Consider the following 26451-nt stretch of genomic DNA (forward strand, 5'->3'; position numbering starts at 1 on the left):
AAACATATTACTTATTATAAATCACAAAGTATCACTATGCCAGGCATCTTCTCTACGTGACCTTCAGTCCCCAGTAGCCTTGTGGGCAGGGTGTTGACCACTCTGAGGATGACACAACCGAGACTCAGAGAAGCAATTTGCTCAAGGTTGTGGAGCTGGGAAGTGACGCGAGCTGCCTGCCTTTCCAACACGGAGAGATGCGGCTGCAGGCAGCCACGGTAAGCCACAGTCAGGGGCGTAGAGGTTCCAGAGCAGAGGTGAGAGAAACTAGCAAGAAGTATGTTCTGCAGAGTGAAAGTTCTCCGGGCTGGGAGTCAGAGCCCGGGATCAGATCTTCCCACTTGGCAGCTGTGTGACCTCAGGGACTCTGACCTTCCTGTGCAAAACGGAGCTGCTCACGTGCCCTAGATGCTTCCTGGTGTCCTTCTAGAACTCAAGTGGGAGAAGGTACATAAGGGAATGGGCTGCATGAACTGTAGAGAGCTGGGCAAACGTCACCTGGTGTGACTGTCACCAGGCTTGCCATTCTCAGGGGCGTGCAGTAGGGCTGGCCTACCCAGCAGGGGAGGTGACTCCCTTAGGCTCCCCCTGCTGCAAAGACACGCCTCAGCCCAGGAGGGATCTGGGGTTTCAGGCACCATTCCACAAATACTGGTGGGAAATCTGAAGAATGAAAAGGCTCAGCCACAGGCACCCACTGTGTGCGAGATGGAGGACAGAGAGGTGGTGTCAAGTGGGGACACCAGGCTGGACAGAGAGGTTGTGACAAGTGGGGACACCGGGCCGGGCTGCATGGGGGCTGTGACCCAGCCCTGTGGCAGAAAGGCCACGGGGTCAGGCACCAACTCACCTCGGCCCTCAGGGAACGCAACCTGAGCGAGTTCCTTCTAAGTCTCGGTTCCCACATCTGCAAGTAGGCAAAGACCCCCCCCCCCACCCCATGGGGTGCTTGGGGGCCAGTGAGACAGGACACATCGGGTATGGTCTCTGCCATGTGGAGGTGCTATGGACAGAGAGGGACCAGCAGGGCGTGGCTGGAGGACAGGGTTGTGCCCACAACCTCAGGAGCCTGCCTGCTCAGAACCCACAAGTGGGACTTTGTGGCCTAGTTCTAAATCACAGTCTCTCCTGTCCTCCTGTCCACACCCCAGCGTCCATTCTGCATCCCAGACAGTCAGACTGATGACCCTTCTAGTGACACGGGGGAACCGAAGTGGCCCCACAAAGTACTGCTTTTTATGTTCCCTTACCTGCCTCGACCCATGCAAGCACCTACACCCTCGCCTTATACCTGCTTCATCCTTGTAAGGATCAAGGAGCGAATGATTTCTTTGGACTCTTCCAGTGCAGGAGATACCATCCAAGGACTGTCTGGGCAAGAATGACCAGGCAAGGCTGCCTTGTGCATATCCTAGACACTGACACCAGACATCTCAATGTCAAGATCCCCTCGTGCCGAGGAATAAGTGACTTATGGAGGCACCTAGACCCCGTCCTTGCTCTGACCAGTTCCTAGATGCTGAGAGCACATGGACATCAGACCACAATCCTCAACAAAAACTGCAGATCCTAAGCAAAGAAGAGACTCATTCTCCTTTTCCTTTCCGAGTCTCCCAGATGCTCTGTCTGTACCCTCCCTCTCTCTCTGTGTCTTCAATAAACTCAGTTCTCACTTCCTCTTGGCTCACATTCCACTTCTATCCTTCATGAAGCCAAGGACCACCCCAGGGGACCACTCCTCCTCTGTCCTCAGACCCAGCCAGATTACATCACTAACCAAGGCCTCAAACAAGTTCTCAGAACCACAGATACTCTAAGAGGAGGGAGGGGGAGGGTCGAGCATCAGAACTGAGGGACTCCAGTTACCCTTCACAGATCATTGGCCCCCAGACTGACCCCTGTGAGCCCGGTCCCCACATTCTGTGGCCACCTCCCAGAGCCATGAGTAGCAGAGAGGCTGGGCAAGTACCTAGAAGAACACGGTGCCTTTCTCTGCTCCATGTCACTTTCCTGTTCTTGGGTTTTCAAATGAAATTCAGGCTTCGTTTGGCTCAAAGCCAAGGGCTCCCAACTACAATTACTTGGGGACGAATTGGTCCAAGTGGTAATCTCTGCTAAGGAGATGAGGCCCGAGGGAGAGGCCTGAAGCGGCTGGGGAGGGAGAGCAGGCACCTGATGCTTCTGAACCCCTGGCTGCAGAAATGACCTCAGCAGACAACAGCACTGGGGCTTAGTGGGGATTTTTCTGCGTCCCCCGGCCACAGGGAGTGGGGATGATGTTAATCTCGGGGTGGACAGAGCAGGGAGAAGTGCAGGGAAGGGAAAGGGCTCAAGCCCAGGCATCCAGCCCCAGACAGGGATTGTGCTGAGCAACGCGGCCCTCTGGGTAATGGGGAGCATAACAGTGGATGACCCAGGTCCTGGGGACTTGGCCAACCTCGTGTGCAGATACTTGGGCTGCGTTTTCATGGGAGGTGACGAGGGGAAGAAGAGCCTCCCATTTCTACAGAGTTCTGTGGTTTTCCTAAAATTCTCTTGCAGCCTGGACAATACGGGCTTTGGAGCTGGTCAGCTCGGGGTCAAACCTGTCTCATTTCGCAAGATTTCTGTGAGCCGATCCCCACGGTGGAGAAGGAAGCAAGGCCCAGGGGTGGGAGAGGACTTGCTCAAGATCACAGCAGGTATGGTATGGGGATAAGACCCAGGTTTTCTGACTCTGTGCCCAGGGCTCTGCCTTCCCACACTTCTCAGCCCTTCCGCTGGAAGCCAAGGCACCTTGCCTGGGGCCTGGGGCCTTGCACTCAGGGTATGTGACCAGCAGTGGCTGCCCATCTCCCGTTGCCACTGGAGACCTGAAGTGGTGTCTGGCTGGTGGCTGGCTCAGGAGGGGAGCAGAGGGGTGGCGGTGGGGACAAGAGGTGCCCACAGGTGGAAATCATGAAACAACAGTCTTGACTTCCTCCATCCTGAAAACCAACACCTGCAAAAACCAGTCCAGCAGCTCTACAAGCCCTGGCTGAGCCCACAGCCTGCTGGGTGCTGTGCGAGGAGCTGCGTGGATGGTGTCAAGAGACTAGTCATCGTCCTTAGAGAATTTACTACCAACTATGGGAGCCAGTGGGGTTCACCTGGGCAGCAGAACAGAAGCATCAGACAGAAGAGGCGGAAGGGCCAGCAGGTGGCCCCATGGAGGTTGGGTGGACCCAGGTGGCCCCGGGCAAATCCCCTTGAATCCCTGTTTCCTCACTGGGGAAATGAGGGAGTGAGATCAGATGTTCTCCGAAGTCTTCTCACACCTGAATGGTCGAGGGGCTTCAAAGGTCAACTTACCTCTTCTCCCGTCAGGTAGAAGGCGGAGAGGAGGCCTCCGATATACCGGATGTTCACCTCAAACAGGGATGCTTCTCCACTCTGCAAGGCAGTGGGAGAGAGAAGGGGAGAGCAGAAGGTGGGGGGGCACTTGTGAGATGCCGGCTGGGCTCCAGGGGAGAGCCAGGCTCTTGAGACAGGCCACTCTGGCCCCAGCCCCCAACCCCGCTGGTCTGGCCACCGTTGTGCTGGGCTCCGAGGCCTCACCTGACAGTCCAGACTGTGCTGGGCGGTGGTTTTCAGAGAAGTTGCGAGGGATCAGCACCCGCAGGGCAGGCCACTACAGCACGTGGACAGCATTACGAGTAAATGCTGGGTTTGGCTTCCTTCCCTAGCCCTCGCCCGAGGCCGCCAGAGCAAAGTTAGGCCTGGCGGCTCTCCAAGAGGCTCGAGAGGATGGTGGGAGCTGCTGGTTAACGCCTAGCCTGAGGGGAGGCAAGTTCTTTAACCCAGCCACCCCCTTCCTGAGGGACCGTCCTAGCTTAGCAGGAGGGGCCAGGGGAAGGTTCTCTGAGGAGGTTCTGGGGCAGACAGGGCCAAGCTGAGGCTGAGAGGCCAGAGTGCCAGGCAGATACCTGCTGGTAAGCAGACTTCTCAGCCTCTGGTCTGCAGCCCGAGGGCATGTCCACACTTGGCTTAATCCGCGTTTTCTTTCTTGGGTCTGGACTGCCAATCAGGGATGTTGGGGCATCATGCCAAGGACCAGCTCTAGGTTAAAATCCCACCTCATCCTCTTACTTGGCTTTGGGATGTCAGGCAAGAGATGTCACTTTTCTCCGCTCAGGGTTCTTCATCCCAAGGTGGGTTGCTCTGAGGGGTTTGGGAAGACGCCTACCTGATGCCTCGCGTGGCTTCCCAGAGGTGCCTGCTATGACCTCCCCTGCGCCCAGCGCTCCCCACATCACAGTCTTACTGCTGACCACACACAATGACCAGCCCTTCATGTGGGAGAGCTTTCCATTGAAAAAGAGCACCGCAAAGCCATTCTCTCTTTCAGCATTGCTCCCGTTTTCCAGATGAGAAAGCCAAGGCTCAGAGAAGGAATGTGACCCCAACTTGCCTTCTTCCGAGAACCCTCCCTAACCTGCACCAGCCTGCTGGAAATGTCCCCAGGCTCCCCGGACCTGCCAGCAGCTGGCACCCTAGGTAGCTGCCGGATGCCCATTCTCTCTCCCCCATCCACCAGGGGCCACGTGTGCCCAGGAAGATATCCCTTCCTTCTCCCGCCTCGGCCTTTCTCCCATTCAATATGGTAGGAAATGGGAGGATTCTAAGCTTCCTCACACAGACCACCAGAGGCATCACATGCCTCAAAATTATGGTAATAATGAGGAGGAGGAGGACACCACCCTACCTCCATGTCAGACTTGACAGTGTAATTAACCCTCCATGGTAGTTAACCTCACAACAAGCCTGTGAATTAGGCATTGTCATTGTCACGGTCATCCCGATGGCTCCCCATCCTCTCACCTACCTCTAGAGGGCAGCAGAGGATGGGGCGGGGCTCCAGGTTAGAGCCGCTCTGAGCAGATAAGCCACTTCTCCCCTCCAGAGTTACTTCCCCTGTTGCTGCTGTTCTGTGCAACAGATTCAGCCCTAGAAGGGATTTCCTGGGAACCTGGCACCCCAGGCAAGGGAGGGAGGGGTTGTTGGCTATCTTCTCTCCCAGAGGAGAACAGGCTGGTAGATACGCATGGGCTGGTCAGGGCTGGAGGGGTGCCCCACCTTGAGGCTGGTCTTAGGAGAGGACAAAGCAGACAGTGCACAGAGCCCCACTTCCAGCACTGCTCTGCTGGACAGCTTGGGGCCAGGGTCTTTGGGTCTCCGAAGTGATAGGATGGAGCTGGCCCCTGTCTTTCCAGGTGCCTTTTGGCTCTAACACCCCAAAGGTCTCTGACTCACCACATTTAGGTGGAAGTTCTCTTCTACCCAGGCCTTGGCCTCCTGGAACTCCTCCTGCAGCTCCATGAGGTAGAGGGTGTCAAGGGAGTCAATGACGGTTGCCCCATTGAGGCCTCCTGTAGGCACAGAGATCGAAGGCATGACTCAGGCTCGTTCTTATCCTTTTCATCCCCAGCCACACAAGCCCCCATTCCCTGGCCCCCTCTAAGTGCCTGGGCAGGCTCTAAGGCCAAGGCTGGCCCAGGCATGACCCAGGGAGACTCCACCAGTCTTCGAAGTGGGGGTCCAGGAGCAAGTGTGCCCCCTTCCGCCCACCCCAGGCTGCTTTCTGGGCAGTGGACAATGGGCAGTGGGCTGGGACACCAAGTTCACAGGCCGAACCGCTCCCCAGACCTTCATCTACGAGTATCTGTCCACAAGTCAACCATCAGTACCGGCCAGGCGCCTACCACTTTTCTGTGACATGGGGGAGACGGTGAACCGGCATTGGGTTTACACGATCTTAACAAACATTCCAGTCCTCTGACTTTTCAATGCCATTCTTTATTTTATTCTAAGACCAAAAAAAATAAAATAAAAAGATGTTCACAAATATTTATCCAGGGAGGTATTTACTGCAGTACTATATACAATGGGAAGAGTTGGGGAAAAGCTCCAAATACAACAATAGGGGATTAGTTATATAAATTGTGGCTCAAACATAAACTAGGACACGATGCAGCCATTCCTGCAGGTGAGGCAGACCCGTGTTTACTGGGGAAATATCCATGGGATCTGTTAAGTTAAAAAATGTAGGTTGCAGGAGCGCCTGGGTGGCTCAGTTGTTAAGCGGCTGCCTTTGGCTCAGGTCATGATCCTGGGGTCCTGGGATCAAGTCCCGCATCCAGGCTGCCTGCTTGGCAGGGGGCCTGCTTCTCCCTCTGACCTTCCCCCTGCTTGTGTTCCCTCTCTCACTGTGTCTCTCTCTGTCAAATAAATAAAATATATTTTTTAAATGTAGGTTGCAAAAAAAAAAAAAAAAAAGAAGAAAAGAAGCACAGTATAATTCCTTTGTTGTATGCTGAATGTGGTGAGCTCGCACAGAACTAAGTCTGGCAGCATGTGATTCAATGGTTACCTCCAAGTGCTGGGATTACAGGTGCTTTTTTATTTCTTCAGCTCATGGATTATTTTTACAACCAGAAATGTATTTCCATTTGAGAAAAAAAAGTTTGGGCAAAGAAACCAAACAAATGCACAAAGCAAAGATTCTGTGGCTCTAGGACAGGGAGTACAAAAAGCACAAGCTGTGAGACCTGGCCCCTGCCACTGGGCCTTAGACTCTTGTCCTGGGAGTAAAGGCTGAGATAATGGTGCAAAATATCATAGCTTTCCACACCACGGACTGGGCAGGAGAGTGAAAAGGAAGACCTCCCCATGTGGCACAACCAGAGCTTGACTGCAGAGTATTGTGAAGGAGGAAAGGAGGGAGAAGGAGAGGTGCCTGGGGCCATCCGGAGGGCTTCCTGGAAGAGGTAGCTGCTTCCCATCAACTCCTTAAAACTACAGTTAGGAGTAATTTCCTTTAGAGACCAGCATGCAGCTTAAGAGGTCTGACTGTTCTTCAGTGTCCTCCTTGAGGAGGCTCAAAAGCAGTGAGAACCACAGGCTCCATCTTTCCCCAGGGCGCTGAGCCCCTCTAGAGTCTGAAGCATGAGCCTGGGCTTTGCAAGCACACCTGCATTCAGGGTTAGCATCTAATCTCCTTAATTAGTGCTTCCCTAACTGCTTGCTTGTGTTGACTTTGCAGGCAGAGACTCCTGAAACTCAAACCACCACCTCTCTAGGCCAGGCAAGGTCTCATAAAGGGCATGGCCTGGAAAAGGATGGGAGGGAGATCAGGAGTCACTGGGAGAAGGATAAGCTTGGAGGTTTCAGAATCCACTTCCGGAAGCAGGGGTTTCCCAATCCAGAGTCAGGCATCCCAGGACGATTTCAGTATTGCGGTGGAAGTGAATTTCCAGAATGTCAACCGCTCCTACACTGAAGGATTGGTAGGAAAACACCCAAAGCCAAACAAAGTCGATCTCCCCTGGTCTGTGCTGGCTGCCTCCCCTGTGGGTGCCAAAGATCAAACACAGGAACACTTTACGGTGAGGTAGAGGTGTGAGGCCTGGGAACACTGACAAACCATGGATGCTGAGATGCACCCGGCCACGGAGTGCCCGCCTGGCGTCCATCCTCTTGGCTCTGAAGCTTATACCACAGGCCCTCACACCTGATTTTTTAGGGATTTTTGAAGGCCCCACTGCCCTGTCCCTAAATTTCACAGAGGACCCCCAGAGGGGGTTGGGACATGCCTAGGATTAGATCAAAGAAGAACCCAAGTTCTCTTGTTTCCCTGTGAAAACAGTCGGATCTGATTGCTAACCGGGCTCCAGCCCCCAAAGGGGCAGGAGGCCGCTGTGACCTGAGAAGGATTGAAGAGAAGCCCAAGGCCAGAGTATCTGATTTCCAAATCCTGCCCTGCGCTGCCTGGTGTTTTCACCCCACGGGCCGTCCTTCCATGGGCTGAGCCTGAGCCCGGAGGCCCAAGGGCCTAGGCTGGGGCAGAAAGGCAGCCAGGGCTCCCGGTGACCCATTCTTCTTCCCAAGTGCTCCGTGACCAACGGCTAAGAAGGCAGATCACTGAGGGATTTACTGGCAGGGTTCCACTCTACTCTCAGGTTCCTGCTTCTTCCCTCCAATGATCTCTCACCCCGGCCCACACCTACGTGTAGCTGGGCTGCGGGCCAGCGAGGCACTTATTGGAAAGCCTTTCATCCCAGGCCAGAGGTTACCCAGTGGCCAGGCTGGGCAAGAAAGAAGGCCCAGTCCTGAATTCAACTCTATCCGTACCTGCAGCCGGCCTGGGTCGGCTCCCCGGGGGGGGGGGGGGGGGGGGGGGGGAACACACACACCTGATTCAGTGAACAGGCACAGGGTTTCTATGCACAGAGCCAAAGGGGGACAAAAGTCAGGCAGCTGGCTTGGAAGCTCCACTAGGCTCGGCCCTGAGGCAGGTTCAGGTTGGCTCACTCTCCCACCTCCAGCTCTGAACCCCTGCGGTGCACAAAGGATTGCCCCAGCCCCTGGCCCCTGCCTGCCAGGCAGGAGGTGGGTTAAAAGAAAACAACCCTGGGTTCAAACCCCAGCTTGGGCCAGCAACACAACTGCTCTGACTGTCAAAGTTCTCATCTGTAAAGTGAGGGAAGACCACCAGGTTAGATACTGGGGAGCCACTGCAGGTTCCTGAGCTGGGACAAACGCAGCACGCAGGTGCCGGCCTTTCTGATACAGACACCTGTTCGTGCCTGGCACAGAATAAGCGCTCAGTCAATCAGTTCATTGTTCTTATTCCCGGTGTCCTGTAGCTTCTCTTGAAACACTGGCCCTTTCAGGAAGCTGTGGGTTCAAATTCTGGTTCCATCACGTACCAGCTGTGCGCCAAGGCAAGTCACCGTACCTTTCTGAGTCTCACGTTGCTCGTCTTCGAAAGGGGGACGACAGTGGGACCTACTTCCTAAGGCCGCAGGGAGGGCTAAATGGGGCAGTGGATGGAAAGGAGCTGGCGCCGGACTGGGTACGTGTGAGCTTATTCCCCCAACCGTGTGGCCCTCCTTCCCCCACAATGACCCTGAGCAGCCCCTCCACAAAGTCTTCGGGGGTCACCCAGGCCTTGCGGTGCTCTTGCATCGCTGGTGCCTCCTGGGGCCGTGTGGCATGAGTGCTGCTTGCAAAACCTTTGGCCCAGATGAAAGGAAAAATGTCACCTGGGTCCTACTTGCGCCTGCCTCGGAGGCCAGTAACACCCTGATCTGGGTCTGCACCTGGCCTCTCAAAAGGTCTTCCTACCTCCAGGACCTCTGCCTTTCCCCTCAAATTCACCCCGCACGCTGGTGCCTGACCTGCCTTCCTAAAACCACATCCAACTCCCTCCTCAGCTCAGCAGCTGCAATAGCTTCCGAGTACCTGTGCGATAAGGGAGGGAGGGCTGAAGCTTCTGGGTCTGACGCTACAGGGCCTGGCTGATCTCATCTCCCATCCAGCTGTGCCTCCTGGACTCGAGCCACACCCTCCGGCCTCCACACCTTTGCACGCACACTCTCCTTCGCCAAGGCAGCTGTTCTGTGCAGCTGGGCATACTCAAAGCCCCAAAGCCCATGTGTCCTCAAAGGCCCACCTCCCCCTGGCAGCGTTCCCTGATTCCACCCAGCTAACCCCCTCGTGCTGAGGGAGCTCCCTATCATGTGCACGCCACTCCTGCCTGCCAGCACTGTGGCCTTGCTCACCTTCTAACTAACCACGAGCTCCTTGAGCTCAAGGGTCCCCACTGCCTCTCTGCCCCTCTTTAGCACCTTGTCTCCAAGCAGCCCCAAAGGCCAGAACCCCCAGCTCAAGTGGGCCACTTTATAGCCCTGCCTTCTGTGACTCTTTGTAGACTGCTAGCAACCGCCTCCCCAACCCCACCTTCTCCTGGACAACCTAGAGCCCACCTGGTGCCCTCCTGCCCAGGAAGCCACCAAGATTGCCACCCCTCGGCCTACATGAGGTTCTGCCTCCCTGACCCTCCTCTCCTGAGAAATCTTCACCAGCCCTTCCAGGCCCTCACTGTGGGCCCCTATTCTGTGCACCCCATCTCCAGAACAAGGTCTGCCTCCCTGTCCTCACATCACAGAGAAATTGTCGATCTGTCCGTCCATAAGAGCAGGGCTCTGGTCTGCATCCGACGGGTCTCCAGGCTCCAGCAACAGCTCCTAGTGAAAGCGGGCAAGGAGTGGCGCCTGGGTGGCTCAGTCAGTTGAGTGTCTGCCTTTGGCTCAGGTCATCATCACAGGGTCCCGGGATCAAGCCCCGCATTGGGCTCCCTGCTCGTTGGGAAGCCTGCTTTTCCCTCTCCCTCTCCCACTGCTTGTGTTCCCTTTTCCGCTGTGTGTGTCTCTCTCTCTCTGTCAAATAAATAAAATCTTTAAAAAGAAAAAAAGAAAGTAGGCAGAGGAAAGGCTGGGAGCAGGCTGTTCCGTCCCTGACAGGTACACGTACTCTCCCCAGTGCTGCGCCTGCTCTGAGCTGACCTTGGCCTTCAAGACAACACTCTTCCTCTTGCCTTTCCTTCTAACCCTGTGACTGGGCCTGCCCAGTCCTCTCTGTGGGTCCCTCCTCTTCTCCAAACCTCCTACGGACGGGCTCCGTATGGTTGGGCCTTTTCTCTTCTCTGCCCGCCCTCATTCCTTTAGGATTCAGTACCACCTGGCACGCTGGGGACTCCCGGATGTCCACTCCCAGCCAGGACCTGGCCTCAAGCCCCAGCTTCCCCTAACCAGTAGTCCCCACTCCTATCACCACTGGGAGGTCACAGACAGCTCACATGTAACCCGCTCCTCCACATCTGTTCCTCGACCACAGTGGTCAACGCCAAGCTCCTCCTTCCAGGAGCTGTGCCCCAGCCCTTGACTCTGCTCCGCATTCCTCTTCCCCTCCGTCCCATCCCATGGCGAATCCTGGTGGCTCTCTTCACAAGATTTCCAGACTCCATGCACTTCTCACCTCCCCTGTGCTCCCACCTTGGTCCAGCCACCTTCTTCTCTCTTGGATTTATTCCAAGAGCTTCCTAGCTGGCCCCTGGGCTTCTCCCCTTTCTCCCCCCACCCCCCACACCTCCATCTATCTGTCCTCAACATGGCAGCCAGAAGGACCCGTTGAAAATGCCAGTCCCAGCATGCTGCTCCCCTTCTCAAAATCCTCCCATGGCTCCCATCAGACTCGGAGGCCCTGTGATCTGGCTCTGGCTTCCTCTTGGCCTCATCTCCCTCTCCCTCTTCCACTTCTCTTGCTCTGCCCTTGCTGCCTGCTGCTCCTGGAGCCCTCCGAGCCTGCTCTGTGTCAGGTCTTGGCAGTTCCCGTCACTCTGCCACAACAGCACCCCCGTCGCTTCCCCCTCACCTCCTCATTCTCCTCAGCACCTTCATCCCAGGGACGTTGCACGTGGATCTGTGTTCTTGTTACTGTCTTCTCCTAAGAGAGCACAGGCCTCTGGAGGGGAGAGCCCTGTTTTGTTCACTGCTGTCCTCCACTGCCTAGAACACTTCCCAGCATTTGCAAGTAAAGGGCCCCTCACCCTGGGTGGGGAGGGTCCGGAGCGGGCTGTGGCTCAGTCCCATTTCTCAGCTCCTGGCTACAGTCTGGCACCCAGGAGTGTTAAAGGTAAACGTGTTGGTTTGAACAGACCAAGCCCACCATGCAGGCATCTGTGGGGACCACGCCCAGGACAGGCGAACTGCCTATTCCCGGGGCTGGTACCAGCAGTCAGGGGAGGCCCTGCCACCAGGCTGAGGCCAGGTCAGCCAGGGTGGCTAAGTGGGTGTGTAACATCGTCCTGTGGGAAGCTGTTCGTCACATGTGGCTCTGTTTCCATGAGGGACTGGCTCCCCCTCCCCCGCTCCTGTCACCTCCTACCCCTGGGGCTGCCTGGGCAGGAGCCCTGCCCTGCTAGACTGAGGTTTGTACCCCCTCTCCCGACTCTGCCATGTTAATGGCGGTGAGGTTTTTATGGGACGCTACACTAGCAAAGAGAAACGGGTCAGGCTGGGCAACATAAACTGCAGGAAGAACATTCAGAAGGAAAAAAAAAAATCACCCAGAGCACAGCCTATTACTGGAGCATCCCCAGAGCCATACTCTAACGGCTGTGTTTAATTTGATGACATAATCCTCAGAGACTTTTCTTAATCTGTAAAGAAACAACACAACTGTTTCTTTCTCGGCTTCCAAAGAAACCAGTGTGGCTTTGGGGCAGGTCTTATTTCCCAAAAACGGCTGCCACAGTGCACCCCACCCCAGGAGAGGGACTCTGCCCACCGCTCCTCTCCGTGAACCTGGGTGGGCCTTTGTGACTACCGGTTTATTTATTGATAAAGGGCAGGAGCATACACCAGAATATGCCAGAATAAACCAGAAGGGATGATGCGCTAGTTTCTAGACCCAGACCTTAAGCAAAGGGCAGTTTTCACTTTCTGTCTCTCGGAACGCTGGCACTCGGAACCAGCCACCATATGGGGAGGAAGCACAAGGTAGCCCATAAGGAGAGAATACAGGGAGAGGCTACGTGTATGTTTTCTGACCACAGCCCCTCCTGAGCTCCCTGCTGACAGCCAGCATCAGTTCCACACATGTGAATTAAAAAGCTTCCAGATGGCTCCAGCCATCAGGTTCCCCTTCAGGCCTTTCCAGCTGAGGGTTGTAAAGCGATAAGCTGTCCCTCTTGTGCCCTTTCTGAATTCCCGACCCACCGAATCTCTGAGCATAATAAAATAATTGTTTAAAGCCACTAAGTTTCGGAGTGATTTGTTATGCAGGAGAAGCAACTGGAATGTTCTGTCATGTGGGTTTCTGGGATGATTAAAGCGATATCCCCACTACCCCCAAAGGGCACTGTGTAAAACCACACCGTCTTGTATGGCAAGGTCTTCCGGCTGCACGAAATCCTTTCAGGGATCAGGACTTCTGCCCTCTGTCAGGTCTGGGGCGGGGTTTTTTCCCTCCAGTAATAATATTTTTCTTGACTCTTCCCATGATGGCTATTTTCTGATCACATCAAGTTGCATCCAGAGGATGTGTGTTTCCAGGCAAAGGTTTCCTGGAGCCTCTGGAAGGACTAAAGAGATATTTTTAGGAACTATTCCTGGCACTTGACAGAATGTTCTTACTAGAGGTGAATCGATAGAAGATGGTCAGATCTGATGATGTTCCTGCCCTTTATCAAGGCCTCAATCACATTCAAAGTCCCCGGGGCACCGTGGGCAGGTGCCTGCGGTCCAGGCTTTGGCAGCCTCTGCCTCCACTCCGCTGCTCTCTGTGCGGTGATGCTCTGTAGCTCCCCCAAAATGCCCTGGGGGGCTGCTGACATGGATCCCTAGACCTGGGATACCTTCCTTTTCCGAGTTGGCTTGGGGAACACCTACTCTTTGTCCTGGCCTGGGCTCGAGCATTGAGCCTTCACTCAAGAATTCCTGAGCCAGCCAGCAGACCCTCCTGGGGACGACTCCCTCCTGGGCCAGGCTGCCCCGCTCCACTGCAGGCGTCTTGGTCACAACACCATCCCCACCACACCACATGCGCCTGTGAACCCCAGGGCTGGTGGCTGGATCCGACTCTTCCCAGCGGCCCAGCATCCACCCCCGGGCCAGGCACAGGGAAGGTGAGAACGGAGGGCTGCTGAATGAACGAACGGCTCGTGGAAATGAGGACGGTGCTTTCTTGGAGCTCCCCAGACACTTGACAAGGCCTCTTGGCCTTGAAGAAAACACTCTGCGCAGCAGCGGCCAGCTATCCAAGGGAAACAGTCACCAGGACGAAATGCCGCAGACGGCACGGCTGGTGGAACTAATGGCTTCCTCCAGCCTTCCCAGACAGATGCCACGCTTTGCTGCCACAGCCAGCCGGGGAATGTTTGCTGTGGCCGGCAGCCGAATGAGGGTCAGGGCGCCCAGTGACCAGACACGGATCACTGAAGTGGTCTGCCGGACAGGGCCCCTCACGGGGAAACAGGGCCTGTTTTAAACATGTTACTGTTGTATTTGGTTGTTTTTCAGTCAGACCTGAGGGTGTCTGACTGGGAAATGTGCATTTTTAAAACGCCCTCTCGAAGAAGCTGGGGTTCAAATTCGGAACTTCTTTGTATCTCAGAACAGCTCTGAGAGAAGAAAAGGCAGATGGAGTCTGGGACGCCGCAGTGGTTTCTCCAAAGTCACACAGCGGCTTAGCAGCGCAGGGCAGAGCTGTAAGCAGACATCAACTTCCAGACCATGCGATCCCATCGGCTTGGTTCTAATCCTAGTTTAGTCCCTTCCCAGCTGTGGGATGTTGGGCAACCGGCTTGACTTCAGAAAAATGGGGTAATAAGTTCTTCTTTTTAGGAAGGTGTGGCCGATTCCAACAAAGGTATACAAAGAGCACTGAGCAGGCATTCAACACCAGAGAACAGGCTATACCCAGCACACCCCACCTTAGGTGCTCGATGCAGGGGTCTCTTATCATAAGGCTCGGTTCCTGCAGAGCAAGCCACGGTGGGGCCGGCAAAGCTAGGACTCCTAGCAGATCCTTGGCCTCCCTGGCCCCGCAGGAAAGAATAGCACAGCTTTCATGCCAGGCAGGCAGGAGGCACGAGCCCGCAGGAGGGCAGGATGGGGCTGGGCAGGCACTGTGGCATTCTCAACATACTTCTTGCCTCCTTGGGGGGAAAGAAAGGCCAGAGTCTTCTGCTGCTCACCCCAAATCATATTAAAGTCCAGCTGCAGCCTGGGCAGCTCCTGAGTCCCTCCATATACTGGCTTCTACCTGGCTTTTACCTGCAAGTTAGGGGATCGCTCAGTACCCTCCCTCTACCTCCAGGGGAGAAGCAGACACCTCCGGCCCATCAACCTTGGTTGTGTCCATGTAATCTGCTCTGGCTTCATGGTGGGTGGGGAATTAACTGTGCCCTTGATTTCAGGCTTGATTGCGAGCCTTGCCCATGGGATTCGTGGACATGACTTGAATGGAAGTTTGAACGAAGCCTGCCTGGTTGGGCTTGTCCTCCTGCTCTCCCACCCTTCACTGTGAGAAGAACGAATCTCAAACAGCCACTGGTCCAAGACAGGGGGAGCGGACTGAACCCAGCTGAACACAGCCTAGATAAACTCCAGCCTACCACACAATTAAGAAAGAAATGCTCATTGTTGTCTGTCACTTGTGCAATAATTTGTTCCACAGCATTATTTTGGAAGAGGCTGGCTGATACAATACCCTTTCAGCCTTGGTTCTTTCAAGTCTTTTATGTTCTCCACACTCCAACCTGACTACTGATTCTCTGGTCCCCTCTTTTGAGGCTTCCAGCCCATTACTCAAGCTATTACCTCTGCTTGGAATGCCCTCCTCTCACCCAAAATGTCTCTACATATCTCCCAATCCAATGGCTAATCACAGTCCTAGAGAAAACGCTGCTGCTTCCATGAAGACATCCCAGATTCCCCCACCTGAACCTGAGGTCTACCTCCTCTGAACTCTTTTCATGAAAGAATTTCTTTCCACTTTCTGTATGATAATCTGTGTCATCCATGTCCTTTTCTCAAGTCCATCCCGGCAAGTGAGTGTCTTCGGGGCTGAATGGAAGTCTGGTTAATCTAGGCTCGAACAGGCCGTGCAGAGGCAAGGCATCTCCGGGATTTGCTGAGTGAAGAACTGGCTGCCATCCTCCCACCACCTCGTTCCCAGGTGAGGAAGCCTCCCTGACAGCCAGCGCCCCTTGCCAGAGGCTGTTCCTGCGCCATGCGCAGTGCGAGGTACTGGGGGACAGAGACCAACCCCATGAGACCCCAAGGTCCTAACCAAGGGCTGGCACTCCGTAAAGGTTTGCTTGTCGAATGTGGCGTTCTCCTCCACGCCCACCACCAACCCCATCCTTGGCAGAGGTTAACAGAAGTAACCATAGCGAGCCTGTCTGAGTGCTGGCTTCGCGCTCTAGGTCTCACACACAGCTTTTTTAAACCTTGTGACAACTCTGTTATTGTCCCTCCTTTACAGATGAACACTGAGGCTACAAGGAATTAAGTCACTTGCTCAAGATTTATATTTCACCCCAAGACACTTCTCTGAGTGCTCAGGACGTGCCCGGTGCTGAAGCATGATGGGGAGTGGACAGTCCCGGTCCCCGCCCTCAACGAGCTGCAGGTCTGGTGGGGGAAGAATGACACCAACCAGGTGTCGCACAGATGACATCTGGGTACAAAGTAATGTACGTGATAAAGGAAGAGAGAGAAGGACCAGAGGCCGGGGGAGGGGCGGCATCTGAACTGAGGCCTGAAGGAAGCACAGGACAAAAGGTGGGTGGGGACAAGCCAGGTGGAATGCACAGCCCAGAGATCAGCCGGATGGACGTGTGGGCAGTCTTGACACGTTTGTGGAGCAGAGCAGAGGTCGCTCACTGTGAGGAAAAAGGCCCGTGGTGGAAGCATGGGGGTGGGGCCAGGCCACACAGCCCTGGGGACTCAGGGAGAGGCCTGGACGGCTTCGGGCCTAACCCTCTGGCTGCTGGGCAGAGAGTGGGTGGGAAGGGGACCCAGAGGGGACCCATGTGGCATAATTCAGGGAGCTATCCCTCTTGGTTGGCGAGCGCCCACTAGTCATTCATGGGTGGGCAGGAGAGTAGCAGGGAGCACACAGGCCCGTGCTCTGAGACTGTCTGAGAGCCGCTGGTGGTGCCCCCTCCAGCGGCGAGGCAGCTGTTCACCAGTCCAGGAACAAGAAGAATTCACCCCGAGTGCAGGGCAACGTCAGCTGGTTGCCTTACTTCAGCCCCAGCAGGGGAGCCTCTAGATGTCCTCCCAGGCCCACAGGCGCGGGGTCACAACAGCCTCTTGGATATATGTCGTGGCCACACACAGCTATGTGTTGATTGTGGCGAACACAGCCTGCGGACCAGAGCCAAGAGACACAGATGCAAGGCTCTGATAACAAGATGAGTGATGATTTTTGGAAAGGAGAAAAGAAAGGAAATCAAAGAGGCCCTATTCACCCCAAGAAACAGACACATGGCAGAGGCTGTGCTGGGAGAGCCTGGTACAAAGCTACGGCCCAGGATAGCATCCTGCCACTTGCTGGGATGGCCAAGCTGCAGGGAACGGGCAAAAGAAAGGGGTGAGCCTGGAGCCGCACTTACTAGCTGCCTCGGTTTTCTCATCTGTACTCTACCTTCCAGAACCATCCCGGGGGCGGCGGTCACAGTGTGTGTGCAACACTGGATGCACAACTGCCCACAGGGCCCCCGCAGACACAAAGCCACAACCGGCAGCCTGTGTGGGCGTGGCAGACGCTGTGCTGCAGAGTCCCCCGCTCCCCGCCCCGGGGCAGCACCTCTTGTAAGCTTCCAGCAACTCTATGGGGAGGGCACGATTCACGTCCCTTTTCCACAGATGGGGAAACTGATGCGTGGAGCGGTCATGAACATTTCCCGAGGTTGATGAAGGGTGGATTCAGGATCTAACTCAGGCCGTCTGCTCCGGAGACTCTGCCTTTCCTTGCTGTGCCACCCCTGGCTAGATTCAGAGGGTCTGAGAGGATCCCAGGGAGGTGCTCACAGCCCAAGACTCCCAGGTCCCCTCCTTGCCTGTGGGCTGGGGCAATGCCCCTGGGGTAAAGGCACTGTCTGTGTGCCAAGAGCTGGGGCCTCCCCCTGCAAGAGCCCTGCCATGACACACAGACCAGCCTGGCCCCCTCTTCCTCCACGAAGCCTTCTCAGATCCCCTCTAGGGACTATGCTTCCTCCCTGCTCCGTTTTGGGTCCCACTGCTAATCACTTGGCTCAGGTGGGCTCACGGAAGGATCTGTTCTGTCTCTCGGACAGGCCAAAGCCCCAGAAGCCAGAGATCCTGACCATATTCTTCTTTACAGTCATCAAAGAGCCTAGCATAACGCTGGGCACTCAGGAGGTTCTGAGTAAATAGGTACTGAGTTAACCTGGAGAGGTGAGAAGGAGCCAGAGCAGGCACAACCACAACACAGACCAGGGGGTCCTTGCCATTTATGGGCCTACCTGATTCACTCCCAGCATCCAGAGAAGAGGAGGGGACCGACTCACCCCACTCTACTGACTAGGGACTTTCCCTTCGTTGGTCCATAGGCTCCTTCTAGAATCTAATAGAAGCCACACTACGCCCTCTTCTTAATTAAAGATACCTGTACACATTTTATAGAGAAAGTAATGCAGGCATCCCCCTGCCAGACTTACCTGTGTTAGCCACCTAACTGAGGTGAGGGGGACAGATTTTTTCTTCCTACAAAGGATGGGGTGAGGAAATTATTTTGGAGTCAGGCAGGGATTGAGTCAAACCTTACCGTGGCTATTCCTACCTGTGTGACCTCTGGTTAGCTACTTCACTAACGTGAGCCTCAGCTTCCTCACCTATGAAATGGGGATAATGTCAGATAACGCACATCGCTAGAGAGACTGACACTGGGAGGTGTACAGTGAAATTTTTTTCATTTCTTTAAACATAGATGGGCTGCAGGGGGTGCCTATGAGTCATCTTTCATTTGATTAAATTTGGTGTTTTTAGATGCAGTTGCGATAGTGGATAAAGCACAGGCCTCTGGTCTACATGTTTGAGACTTGGCTCTGTATATTACCAGCTGTGTGGCCATAACCAAGTTACTTAACCTCTCTGAGCTGTGAGTCTACATCTGTCAAAGGAGACTGACAACATCCACCTTGCAGGTGTGGGTAGCCTGGATAAGGCACAGAGTCTGGCAGGAAGAGGGAGCAGGAGGTGGACGGTCTGTGCGAGGGCTGAGCAGGGAGAGAGGCCCCTCACCCCACCTGCCCACATCCACCCACTCCGCACGCCTGGTATGACAATCCCCCAGCATGCTTCCAGGGTAAAAGCTGCCTCTGTTTTGGATCTTAGGGCCAAAGCAATTCACAAATGCAGCAAATATGCCAAGCCCAGAAGACAGCTCCCTACTTCAGAGGAAACACACAGTTCAATTTCCTAAAGATCGAACCCCAGGAGCCTTTCAAGGCTTTCCCTGAAGAGAGCAGTTCTCGGAACTCGGCAGACGCCACCCTCATGTGACTGAACAATTAAAGCCCCGAGTATTTGTCATTCTCAGCAAAGGTTTGTGAGGATGACTGAGAAAATGGAAAAAAATCTGATTTCAGCGGCATGGTTTTCAGAAATATATGGTAATCCATTTTCGTCAAACCGCAGAAGGCACAGCTCAAATCATTAAAAAGCCATCGTACTTAATCATGCAAAGAGAAGGCCGGTCTATGCCTCTCAGATCATTTTCAAATGGTTTCAGGTTAACTTTCAAAAACTGACAGGCAAGCAGGGAGGGGATTATGACAGACGATAACTTGAAGAATTTCTGGTTCTGCTTCTCAGCGGAGGGCGAGGGATTTATTTGAGAGAAAAATCGCCACCCGGACCTCAGCATGGTGGTGGTGGGGACAGTGGTGAGGAAGATTTCAGAACGGATCAGCCGTGACTTCTGCCCGCAGGAAGTCGGGAGCTGCCTTCTCAGAAAGACAGCACGTTCTAGGCAAACTATTAAGTAAATGAAGAATAATGATGTACTGTGACAGGTGCTAATAAAAGGCAGGAGTATAGCCAGTGGTCGTCTTAGCTGTGAGTGACCATACCTGGCTTGGGAACCCATGTGCCCCTCGCTAGCTGCGTGGGCTCACACAAGTTCCTGTCTCTCAGAGACTCGGCTCCTCCTCTATAAAATGGGATGCCCACCTCGGAGGCTTGGCAGGCTGTGAAGGACTTAATGCCTGTAAGGCCTCTGGTACAGTGCCTGGTACACAGTAAACTGCCCATCAAAGCAGGCTAAGCAGCTCCCTGCTGAAGGGGGACTCACTGACCGCCTTTGATTTGGATCAGGAAGGATGAGCAGATGTTTGCAGGGTGAAGAACTGGAGGAAAGACACCCAGGCAGAGGGCACATAGCATGTGCAAAGGCCCCACGGAAAGAGGCTAGTCATGGAGGAGCACAGCATATGGGGGGGGGGCATGAGGTGGGGGGAATGCTGCAAGCTAACTTGGAGCCCTCCTGTGAAGGTCTGTCAATGCCAGACGAAAGGGTTTGGACTCTGTCGAGAGGGCTGCGGGGAGCCACGGGGCAAGGGCTGTCTGAAGGGCAGGCCCGCGGCAGCTGTATGGGTTTAGAAGCTAACTGGGGGGCCATGGGGTGGGGGCTGCGGACAAGGCTGGGACGGTGTGTGGTCCAGGCTCTTCACAGGGTCAGGAACATCCTGTGTCTTCTTCTAGGTTTCATCTATGTCGGGCACTTGATCTCTAAGTGACTATCCCTGCTCCAACAAACTCTGATCCAGGGTCCCCAGCCTCTGTTCCAGGAAAACACTGTGTCCTAGGCCCAGCAAAGACCCCATTCCCCTTCGCTGGGGCAGAGGCCTGACCCACCTGTGGGATGCTCCAAGGCCAAAGGAACCTTGGGAGTCACCATCAGAAGATGATGCAGCCTCCAGCACCCTGGGTCCCCATGTGACCATGAGGAACAGAACCCCCTCCTCCTGTCAGTTTGACTTTACATGAGCAAGAAATAAATGTCATCTCAATCCATTGGCTCTCTGGGTTTATCTGTTATAGCAGCTAGCGTTACCTTAAACATACCCACTCAAAGCAGTGATCTTGGGCGTGTTATTTTACCTCTCCGAGCCTCAGTTTCTCTCAGGCAGAATGTTATAAGATGGACAAATGGGAGTGCTGCCTTGCAAGCAGGGAAGGACCAGAGAGGAGCCATTGCCGGTGTTTCTGGCTTCCACCTCTCCGAGGGCCTGAAGGAGAGCGGACTTTGCACAGACCCTGCTGGGCCAGGAGAAATGCAGGCAGGGGCTTGGAGAAGCTCTAGGCAAGGGGTCAGGTTCCCCAGCAGAGCCTGACCTCACTCTAGGTTTTAGTTCTGTCCCTCAACAGAGATCATCCCCAAATAGCTGAGCCCCCAGGAGAGGGGGCTGGCACAAGGCTTCCCTCTCCTGGCAGCCCCCTGGGAAGGAGGCAGCCCAGCCTTCTGATGGTTTGTTTCAGCCTCTCACAACTCATTAGCAGGAAACGGCGTGCTCGATTTTTCAGACATGTCAGGTAGACACTGGTATCAAAACCTGATCATGTTTCTGCACAGCCCCACATTCTCCTGTGCTGGTGTCCTCCCGCCAGGTTCTGTGCTCAGGACATGCGCCCACTGCCTTTGAAGATCTGAGAACCTTGTGTGGCTGAGAGCTTGGCCAGCCAGTCTGGCTGGGACCCAAGGCTCAGGATGGAAGGCCACCTGGGTGGCTGAGGCTCCCCCTGCATGCTGCTCCGAGGCAGCACCGCACTCCCAGCCCAGGACTGGTGCTGAGACCCACAGGGAGAGAGGCGGAAGGCCTGCGCCGTACGTGATGTCACCAGCTGGATCTGGCCATCCCCAACTTTAACAGGACTCTGGTTATTACATGTCCTTTTGATGAGGGGGCCTCTTCTCCCACAGCCTGGGGGCAGGGGTGCAGAATGCCCCTCTCCGAGCCTCCAGGGCCTGGAGTCAGGGCCCCACTTACCCATTCTGCCATGGGGGTGAGCAGGTGCCGACCAGACCTTCTCTACTTCCTGAGCTCTCGCCTTCTCCCACTGCTGCTCGGCAGCTCTGGCTGGGGGCTCCGAGGAGCTCCCAAATCACCTGAGTGAAGACCCTCCCCAGCCTGGACTAAGCTCTCTGGAGAGACACAGAAGAAACAACAAGGACAGAAAGCATCCATTTCCCAAGTCTTTTCACACACAGCAGTGCATGTATTTGACCCTTATACCTGAGGGGTGCCGGGTCCCTTATTTCACTAAGGAGGAAACTGAGGCTCATGGAGATTAACAGCTGTTGCCCAAGGCCATGCGGCTCATCCCCCAGGCAGCAGTGGGAGCTGGGTCCTGAGCTCCCACCACAGTCACAGCCACCTGTCCCGTCCGCCCTGCAGGGCAAGCACTACCTCGAGCATTTTCTTCAGTCCCATGGCTTAGGAGGCTACATTATCTCCATTGCCAGATGACAAGGCTGAGCGACCTGTCCAAGGCCACACAGCAAGGAAGCTGGATCCACAGCCTTCGTGCCTACAGTGTTGGTGTTCCCTCCCCACCCCAGCTGTCTCCCCAGTGCCAAGGGTCCCACCTGGGGAAGGAGGGAAAGAGGTTACAAGGTCCTATCAAGGGAGGCGGTGCACAGCCGGTGTGGCCCCCAGGTAAGGGGTGGCCTCCCTTGGCCAAATTCTCCTCTGGAAGGATGGCTGAGGGTTAAGGTAAATAGGAACCAGGCAGGTGCAGGTGTGGTGGCTCAGCCTCGTGGCAGAGGGTCCTCCATCCCTGTCTCCAGGTGCAGGAGCCACATGGCTGGGGAACCTTTCCACCTCACCACCTTCCAGACACGCTTCGGTCTCCGGCACAGATCCACGCAAACCAGCGACCACTGATGTGAGCACCTAGAGCTTTTGAAAAAGTAAAGACTTGCAGGAGGAGGTCTGAAGCAGCAGTTACAGCCCAAGCCACATTAGGAAGGGCCCTGTGTCTGCAGCGCCCCCGCCGCCCATTGTAGACACTTAGGCCGACCCGCTGGCCTCCAATTGCTCTCTAAAAGGCCCTTGGTGGACCCGTCCTGCCCACCCGGCTGGCTCATTACCCACATTTCAGCTCATGCTACAGTCATACTCCATTCAATGGGCCAGACCACCAAGCCTTTGCTCAGGCTGGACCTTCTGTCCAGAACGCCTTCCCTTCCCCTGCCCTCCTATTCCTAAGCTCTAGAATGTACATCCATGGTTCTCAGTTGCTGTGAATCCATCCCTCAGGCTTCAGATTATTCAGTCTCTCCCTCAAAAGGCATATATGTTAAAATTTGATTAAAACAAGTACTTTAGGAGAATCCTAGTACTCCTAGCAGGGAAAGAAGAACTGAAAAGTGAAATGGCTCAAAGACACGCCACACACCTGTGCTCTTGGAGGCCTTAGCACGGCCCAGAAGGCCCTTGGCAGCCTTGCTCTAGTGGCCTTTGCGTGCACTCCTGGCTCTCACGCGGCCACGCCCTTACACCTGCTGCGCCTTCCACCTCTCCTCTGCTATCCAGGCCCAGCTCAGTGTTACCGGCTCTAGGAAGCTCCAGAGGTAGAATCAGGGGCTCCTTCCTTTGTGGTCCCCATACTTAGTGCATCACAATTGTGTAGCCCTTCCCCCTACACTCTCTGGGGACAAAGGACATGGCCAGCTCACCTGTGCATCTCTAGTCGTAGCCCAGAACTGGCCTAGAAATGCCTCATGAATGAATGAATGAATGAATGAGCCTCTTTTGCTAAGATCCCAAGATGCCTAATTCCTTAGCTCCCGTGGGCCTCCCCTCTCCATCACAAGACATGCAAACTGTACTCTTTGTCTTCACACCACGTTGGTACTGATCAGAGTTGGGTCTTAATGGTGCTTTGATAAAAGGCAGCACCCATGTTCATTTTCCTTGGCTAATTACATTTCCCAATTGAAACGCTTATCTCTGGGTTGGTGTTAAAGACATAATCAGTTTCCAGAATGGATTAAAAAGAGGTGAGAAGCAAGAAAATAATTAAGCCAACTTCTGATTGAATCAAATAATTAAGCAGATTAAATCGGTTGCCTGTGATCTACGGCCCCAGCCTGTGCCTGGGGAGCACATTTCTCTATCGGAGAGATCATTTCTGATTGTTTTAGAGATGGAGAGCATCGTTCCCAAGTAGTAAGCAAAGGAATGACTCTGTTGGCTGAATACAGATCAGGGTGGCAGGACCCCAGGTTCCTGGTTTAGGCAACATGGTTTAGGGTTTAGTAGAAGAAAACGAGGGTGGGGGCAGTCTGCTCCAGAGCCAAACCCGGACACCCGTGGTAAAGAGGCTGTATCAATGGCCCTAGTTCCTCACCCTCCCTGTGTCTGTACCCTTCACCACTCTGACTGGGGTGTCTGACCCTCTCCTTTTACTCTGAGCTTGGCCATGAGACTAACTTTAACCAATGACAGCAAACGTGGTGTGAGCAGAGGCTTGAAAAAGCCCTTTTGCACATTTCCCCTTGCTTTCCTGCGCCTTTGCCATTGACACAATGACAACCCTGGACTAGCGCGCTGGAAATGGAAGACACATGGAGCAGAGCTGAGTTGCCCAGCTGTCCCAGGCAAGGGTCTCCTAGATGAGCCCACATTCAGCCGCCCCTAGGCACGAGGGTGACCCCATTCAAGCAAGACCGGCAGTCACTGGGCTGGCGCTGCCAGGAACAGCTGACCCCATGGTAAATAAACACTTTCTTGCCGCAAGCCAGTGAGGTCTGTGGGCGTTTGTTAGGCAGCATCACCGTGGCGACATGTAAGCGACACAGTGCGGACGTCGAAGTTCAGGGAACCAAACAATTAGGATTGCAAGAGACTGTGGTCAAAGACAGTGGGCTGGGTAAATGCAAAAACCTGTTTCTCCCCTGAAACTCCACTAAAACAACAGTGTGAGAATTATTTTTAAAAGGCATCAATCCACAAGGACAAAGCAAACAGAGGAAAAGACAATAGCAAGAAAGGTCTGGCAGCTGGAGAGGAGGCAGGTGTGCAACACTGACTTAGGGAAGCCAAAAAAGCAGAACGTTAAGTCCTGAAGCTGAGAGCAAACACACACCAGGTCTCCACCAGCAACTTCAATGACTCTGGAATTGGCGACAACCCCAGGCATCTCTGGAAGTGGGATAATGAGAGGATTTGTTTAAAGTCAGCTTAAGGGCAGTAAGATGCCTAGCTCTCCTCCTTACCCCTCCTCAGCCAAGAACACGTCCCTCTCTCACTCCAGCAGAAGACGAGAACTTGAAGCACAAGAGGGAGTAAGACAGAGGTCCTCTGGACTGTGGGACACCTGGAAGAGGCACAGAAACTTATCCTGAGAGTATGAGGGTTAGATAAAGGTTTCTGGACTATCCCACTTGTCCCCTAGCCCTCCTACCCTCCTACTCTCAGCAAGCTGGAGCCAGGGGTCCACCTCTAGGTAGGAGAATGGAAACATCCTCTCTGCAGAATCTGACCAGCCTTAGAAAGTGAGAACTTATATCAAGAAGTCTGCTGTCAGATCGCCCTACAGTGAGGCATCAGCCAGTGAAGCCCAGTCACCACACTGGAGCTCCAACCATCTTGTTTTCTGTCCCACGTTTAGCACGAGCACACAACCAAGGTTCCCCAAACATTTGCAGAAAAACTACCATGTGAGCTAGACATACCTACGTATACACGTACACAGGACAAGTAAACTTAGAGGACACAGAGGCTCTGCAGGAGGAAGGAAACTATACAGAATAATATCCTCAGAGGGACATACTATATCCATGAAATAAGAAAGGGATACTCAAAATAGAACATTCGTAAAATAAAACAGAATTCTTGGAATTAATACACAGTTTGACAGTAGAAATAAGAAACTCATAGAAGAGTTGGAATATAAATTTGAGGAAATTTCCCAGAGTGGAACAAAAAAATTTTTTTTTAAGTGGCAGAAGGGGAAAGAAAGAGAAAATAAAAGAGAAATAAGACATTTAGAGGACCAACTCAGGAAGTCTAACATCCAAATTTCAGAAATGGAATTTCAGAAATGGAGAAAAAATGGAGGGAAGAAAATAATTAAAAAATAATAATAATGATTCAAGAAACCTTCCCAGAACCGAAGGACATAGATTTGCATACTGAGAAGGTCCATTGATTTCCCAGCACAGTGGCTAAAACACGTCATCATGAAATTTCAAAATATCATCAACAAAGGTTAGATCCTATAAGCTTCCAGAGAAAAGACAAAGGTCACATACAAGTGATCAGGTATCAGAATGGCAACAGGCTTCTCATCAGGAATGCCAGAATCTAGAAACAATGAACCAGTTTCAAAATTCTGAGTAACAATGACTTTCATCTTACAGTTCTTTATTTAGCCCACTAGTAATTTAGCACGAGAGTAGACTGGAGAGATTTTTTTATTTTAAAAGTTTGAAATATTTTACCCCCTCAATCCTCCCCATTGCACTCTTTTCCAGGAAACTACTGGATGGTGTAAACCGAAAGAAGAAAAAAAAAAAAAAAAAAGAAAAGAAAGATAAGGGATCCAGAAAATTGGGGCTTTATAACAAAAGGAACTCATAGCTAACATCATGTTTAATAGTGAAAGGCTGAAAGCTTCCCCCCTAGGATCAGAAACAAACAAGGACATCCACTACTGAAAATTCTAGACAGGGCAGTTAGGCAAGAGAGAGAAACAAAAGGCATCCACGTTGGAAGGAAGGACTAAAACCATCTGTTTGCAGAAGACAATCTTTTTGTTTGTTTTTAAATTCAATCAACTAACATATAGAGTATTATTAGTTTCAGAGATAGTGATTCTTCAGTCTTATATAACACCCAGTGCTCATTACATCACGTGCCCTCCTTAATGTCCATCACCCAGCTACCCCATTCTCTCATTCCCCTCCTCTCTAGCAACTCTGTTTCCTACGATTAAGTCTCCTATGGTCTGTCTCCTTAGAGGACATAATCTTACACATAAAAAATCCTAAGGAACTGGGACATCTGGGTGGCACAATCAGTTAAGCATCTGACTCTTGGTCAGAATCTGG

General features: G+C 53.5%; 1 protein-coding gene across 3 annotated transcripts in view; it reads right to left on the bottom strand.

Annotated features, from left to right (window-relative positions):
- Nucleotides 1-26451, bottom strand: part of MAN1C1 (mannosidase alpha class 1C member 1) — a 139763-nt gene that overhangs the window by 28854 nt on the left and 84458 nt on the right. For 2 of the 3 annotated variants that reach the window (XM_047726773.1, XM_047726774.1), the window contains 2 exons: nt 5272-5387; nt 3331-3411 (listed from right to left, as the gene is read on the bottom strand). In XM_047726773.1, the coding sequence (XP_047582729.1) occupies nt 3331-3411; nt 5272-5387 (197 nt within the window). Of the gene's footprint in view, nt 1-3330; nt 3412-5271; nt 5388-20459; nt 20480-26451 lie in introns of those variants that run through there. The other variant, XM_047726775.1, reaches the window with a different exon arrangement.

The sequence above is a fragment of the Lutra lutra genome, chromosome 4 (genome assembly GCF_902655055.1).
Source record: "Lutra lutra chromosome 4, mLutLut1.2, whole genome shotgun sequence".
Lineage (NCBI taxonomy): Eukaryota > Metazoa > Chordata > Mammalia > Carnivora > Mustelidae > Lutra > Lutra lutra.